The sequence below is a fragment of the Penaeus vannamei genome, unplaced genomic scaffold (assembly GCF_042767895.1).
Source record: "Penaeus vannamei isolate JL-2024 unplaced genomic scaffold, ASM4276789v1 unanchor2233, whole genome shotgun sequence".
Taxonomy (NCBI): domain Eukaryota; kingdom Metazoa; phylum Arthropoda; class Malacostraca; order Decapoda; family Penaeidae; genus Penaeus; species Penaeus vannamei.
In genome coordinates, this window is record NW_027215224.1 from 1 (window position 1) to 6,226 (window position 6,226).

At 31.9% G+C, this 6,226-nt stretch overlaps 1 protein-coding gene across 1 annotated transcript; it reads right to left on the reverse strand.

Annotated features, from left to right (window-relative positions):
- Window positions 1-160: 160 nt before the first annotated feature.
- Window positions 161-5,962, reverse strand: LOC113821765 (AN1-type zinc finger protein 2A; the record flags this gene model as incomplete). Its single annotated transcript, XM_070120060.1, is given in 3 exon segments — window positions 161-4,212; window positions 4,597-4,816; window positions 5,811-5,962. Coding segments are annotated over 3 exon segments (591 nt in total), but the record flags the coding sequence as incomplete, so codon positions are not given.
- Between the last annotated feature and the right edge of the window lie 264 nt (window positions 5,963-6,226).

Genomic DNA, 6,226 nt, shown 5'->3' on the forward strand with positions numbered 1-6,226 from the left:
TATATATAAAATTATATATATAAAATTATATATATATATATATATATATATATATATATATATATATATATATATATATATATATATATTCATATATATATATATATATAACAGTAAGTGGACACAAATATTTTTAAGTACAGTTACATTAAATCCCATATTTCTTCTAAATTTATTCAGATGCATAAAAAATTATGTAAACTTTCATATATACCACATATAGCAAATGTCTTTTACTGTAAATATTTCAAGACAATAGGAATAACTTCTGTTAAAATATGGTCATCATTATAACCTGTGTACAAGTTTATTTTCTCATAAAAAGGAAGTATATATATCTTTTCACCTTTTTGTAATGCAAAATCTAGTATCACTCATCAAATATAGTCCTGGGTCTTCCCCAGAGACATCTAAATAGTTGATAATCCAGCATTTTCATATCCATAAATTTCACAGGCCTACCCTCCTTTTTTACAATATAAATATATAAAATCTGAAAGGTATTCTTGCCTTTTTAAAAGAGTTCAGTGGCTGACACACTTTCAGATGTTCAACCAGTCCAATGTTCTGTTACTTGAGAATAAAAATATCTAGTATGTAAAAAGGTCTTGATGGAAGATATTCAGTTTGTGAAAAAAACATGATTAAGGAAACAATCCATATACAAATATTTCCTATTGTTATATATGGAAAAATATATTTTTTTTTACCACACTAATTGTACATTACAAAAAAGTGCAAATACATCACAATAAACAAATTTAATTTACCTCAATCTTTGGCATAACTCATCTTAAGTAAACACACAACAAAAATAATGCATTCTAAGCATCCCTTTCCAATTATTCATGTCTTCTTTTAAACTAACATTTCTATATTCACTCATACGCTACTGCTACTTAACATGAAAAAAAATGTCAGCTCCCATTTGTTTCTGTGATGTCCAATCCATCATGTAGCAAAGGAATGCAAAAACTGCCCATAATACACATCAGCTGTTCATAGTTATACCATGTACAACAATATGACTATCTGTTAGTGAAAATAAGAATAAGTACTTCCTAGTTCAGGCAGTTAATACAATACAAATACCATCAAATATGGGTGCTCACGTAAGTAAATAACCCCCCCCCCCAAAAAAAAAAGAAGAAATATTCCACTTGTAGTTTGAGTCTTAATAGTATCTTTAACCTATTGGCATCATATACTTGAATGGCTCTTCATAGATTCATTTTGTTCTGCTTACACATAGATGGGTTCACAAGTGCTTAGTTACCAATGAAACAATTAGCATGCTTATCTGATCTCAATTCTCAATTCTTAAGGGTTTTTTTTAATACTATTATTATCATTATAAATGTCATTATCATTACAAATATTACTATTATTGTTGCTGGTATTTCTATCAACAATACTAAGAGTAATAAAAATCTAAACTTTTCTTTCCCAAAATTCAAAGACCATGGGGATAATGTAGACCTTGCAACCAACTCCATGGTGACTAAGCAGCTGTGGAGACAACTACTATGTGTCAGCAAAACAGAAGAGGATATGGCATGTAAGAATGTTATCCCAACATCAACAGTTTAAATTATATATTTATAAAAATTCTGTGATTCACTTTCATTCGGACCCAAAAGTTTAAGTTGTGTGCGTGTGTGTATATCTGCATGGATATATGTGCATGTAATCAGCTTATGTGGACCTCCCACTACTTCACTGTTCTTCCTGTTTCAGGCATGTTCATAAATACAGATCTATAAGAAGAGGCACTTCAGAGAACAAGCTTCTCCAGAGGACAATCAATAAACATGCTTAAGATAAACCTAGTGTTAACAACACATGTGCCCGTAACACCTTCAGGAGAATTCTGAGCTGTGACACAAACCCACTCAATACAACACTGAGAAGCAAAATACATTATAATTCCTGAGTATAATTGAAACTGGTAAATATCAAATATTCAAAATTGTAAGCAAATGTTAAGGACATCAATGGCAGTGATACAAAAACATGATATTGCTACAAAATCTATAAGTGAAGTACACAGGTAAAAGTTTTAACTATTAGAACAATGTGTTGTACAGCATAGCTATCTTGATCTCTTGTATAATGAAAATGTACACAGCCACAGATGCACACACATGCACACACGTTCACTCACTCACTCACTCACTCACTCACTCACTCAAAGCTAGTCTGATATAAAATTTATCTGCTACTACACAAAAAGGCTATTTCACACACCCCTAATTGAAAATATTGAGGATATTATCTTTTAACTGTGAATGTAATGGGAACAAAACTGTAAATATTCTGACTACAAAACTCTTTAAGTAATACACCAAACCAAAACAAAGTGTAATTACTATTTACATCTAGTCAACATTAAGATCACAATGAACAGAATTTAAAATTGAAAAAAATACTATATATATACACACATCACTAAAATGTACTGAAGTAGATACCAAGGCAACCAAGGCAATTTTATTACTTATATATTGTGAAAAAAACAAAAAATTGATAATGTGTGAGCTTTTTAAGGAACTTTTTTCTTTCCCTTTACTGGAGTTACATCTCAAATTGATATCTACACAAGAGGACCACAGTCGACCAAAATATCACAAAAAGTATTTGTCGAGAGAAGTGAACTGAGCGTGCATTTGCAAGAGTTATTTGAACTAAAGATCTCCACAACACTTCTACATGACTTTAATTTGGTTTATAAATTCTACATCTCATGCAATTTCAAAAACCTTAAATTTCTCTCACTGCAAAAAAAAAAAAAAAAAAAAAAAAAAAAAAAAAAAAAAAAAAAAAAAAAAAAAAAAAAAAAAAATACTGATCATGCAGCAAAAGTTTGTAAGCATCAATCATACACACCAACAATATTCATATTTGCAATTAGGCAGAATAGAGAAAAAATATACAATATAACCTTACAGTACGATTCAAAATTTTTCGCTTTTTGAAATTTATTTTTCATATTCCTAAAATACAAATTTCTAACAAAATCATAAACAAGTGTGTCTGTAAATTTGGTCCACAGATGGGGTCTGCCTCAAGGTAGTGGATGAACTTTGCAATAACAGCAATTATAGTTTCCTTGAATCCCATTGTAAGAATAATCTATATATAAGGGAGTTATTATATACATATATATCTGTTTCTTCATTTTCAAGTTTATTTTTCTTATATAATAGAGGCATTATAATCAAATTATATGTGTGGGTGAGAAAGTGTGTGTAAGAACATATAGGTGTACACAGGTGAATGAAGTGAATGAAGTTATGTATGACTAAGCAAGAGTGACTGAGCGTGATACAATCCTCTCATTATTCAATTACACCACAGGACATTAAAGCATGAATTAGGGTTTGATGATGTTATATAGATGGTATATATTGTATGTTCTTTGACTATATTCTGAGGAAAAGTTATAGCAATAATAAATAATAGAAGGAAAACAAATCAAAATTAGAATATATTGTTCATGAGCAATAAAATCAATCCAGCAATTCTGAAAAATAAAATTCTGATGGCTATTTATTTCTGTAATTTTTGATTTTGACAAAGTATGTATAAAATTTACAAAGCCAACTTTCAGGTATCAGTTCTTCTTAAATGGTAACTCTGTACTAATTTCAGGTAACAGATTACACACATACAAATCATATTTAAAATCAAGAAAGATTACTTCTGTCAAAAAACAAAAATCTTTGCAAAGTTTATGTCAAAGAAAACTGGCATTACGTATATAACCAAAATACATCCTAGGAGTATTCAAAGTGAAAAACATATGTGTATTAAAATGCACACTCACATCCACACAAGTACATGCAAACATATACAACCATACTCAAAAATAACAACTGACCACAGTTTTTAAAAATCCTCATTAATTCATATAACAGCTTCTCCTTTTTAACTTAGGCAAACCACGTATACTTTAAAACCCAAATGTATTCCTGAGATAGTTCCTGCATTCCCTCAACAAACATTACAGTTGCTGCTGTTATTGCCTTGCTGGTTCCGTGATGCAGACTGTGCAGAAGTTTCCTCTAAGCTAGCGGCAATAGCTCGGGCCAGCTGTTCATCCTCACTTTCCTGGGGACTAGTTCGAGATGGCTGTTGCTGCTGTGGTCGTGGTGCCTTGTTGGCATCCTGTACAGAGGCTGCCATTGCACGGGCCAAGGCTTCGTCCTCTGACTGGGTAATTGGGTAGGAGAGAGAGAGAGAGAAAGGTCTTTTAAGTAATCATTGAAACATATAAAAATAATAAAATAATAACAATGATGATAAAAGCAGAATTTACAATCTACTGAAAAAAGACCAAGTCATATATGGTGGTAATAAAATGTCACATAGTTATTACACTTTTTACCATGTAAGGTCATGATTAGCAAATGTCTGTCAGGAAGTTATTCTTACGCATATCTAATTTTTATAATAGTGTCCTCTATTCACAACTTTATTAACATGGCGGATGAAAATAATCAATATAAATGAAATAAAAATGAAATACTAATCTACACTGAAAAAATAACAAATGATTAAGTAAATAAAAAGCCATCATAAATCAAAGACCCTTACCATTCCTCCCTGGAGTGACGACACGCTGGGCGGTGTTCGGACCGGCTGTCTCTGGTGCTGCTGTGAGTGCCCAGTCGGCCTGGGTCCGGTGGATGATGGGGAAGGGGAGAAGTACCTCCTGATACCTTGGGCACTTGCATCGGCTAAGCTGCTGAGGCCACGAGAGACGCTGCCATTGCTCTGCCCTCTACTAGTGCTGCTGCGTGACATGGCGGCTTTACTGTGAGAAGACAAGAGGGACAGTAAAAACAAAGGCTGGGAGTTAAATTAGATATGCCAAAGAGGGAGAAAAAATAATCATACTGTAGATGCATAAATATAATAACAATAAACTGTACATCAAACATGAAGTAAATGAGTCCAAAAAATCAATTTTATGTAACCACAGCAAGGCCACCAAATGAACTCTTCAAAAACTTGTGATTAAAACACTATCTTCTCATACTGACAATTCTAAAGATAACAGCGCAATCGAAAATATTATTAATAGATACGAAGGATAAACTTAGTTTTCAACTGTTTGAACAATATCAACAACTTAATTTTTTTACTTTATGTCTTTTGAAGTTTCTATGTTACTTCCAATTTAAAAGGAACCTTTAAAAAAAGCACATTTTTGCTTCCATGATTTTATCTTGGAAGGAACTGGAAGGTCAAGATGGAAAAAGGTATGACTGAAAATGCATAACTTCACAACTTCACAGTTTAAGTGCTACATTTTCATTACAGTTACGTAAACTTCTGATGAAGATATAAAGCAAAATGCATCAATTATATACATCTCTGGCATTATAAAGTTTTCCAATTACTTCATTCTGTTCCTACATTTGCAAGAGTGACATATGTTCTATGGGAGACACATCATTTACTGGTTACAATAGTGCTATCTCAAAAATTATAAACTATAAATGAAGTAAAAATTGCACTGAAAAAAATATATAATAAGGCATCAGTATCTTTATATCCCTATTTCTGGTTTAAATACCAGACATTATAATCATAATCAAATACTGTATGTGGAGTCAAGGACTGGCTTTGTTCTTGAATCAAATAATAAATAAAACCTTATCAGAGAATCAGTCATAACTTCAAACTGCTCATTCTAATACCTACTCTTTAAAATGCAGCAAATTTTAAACATACTAAAATTTATACTCACAAATAACATAGCAAATAACTGTGAAATCTAAACACGACAACCCTAAAACACTCACGCTGCTTTATCTCGTGACGTTGCAGGCCCTTTGCAGTCGTGGTCAGTAGTGTGCCTGTGTCGTAAGCAGTAGTTCAGGCCACAGGCATTGCAGGAAACAGGAACCATCTCCTTAGTCTTGCAACCATTTGCTGAGCATTTGTTAGTATAAATCTGGAAGGGACAAAAATGGATGAGTACAGTTAAGAGCCACCCACCACGTCTTTATGAACAGGATACTTGATCCATAAAAGTGCTAAATACAATATTGACATGAAATTCTGAAATGAAAGGCCCACAAAATAAAAAGATACATAGTCTGAAGAGAAATCTAGCAGTAGATTTTATGCTTATGTAAAAAGATATAAAAGCAAATGAATACTTTCACTGTGCATGAGATATATCTGACCAGTTTTAATATCTTTATCAGAAATATAT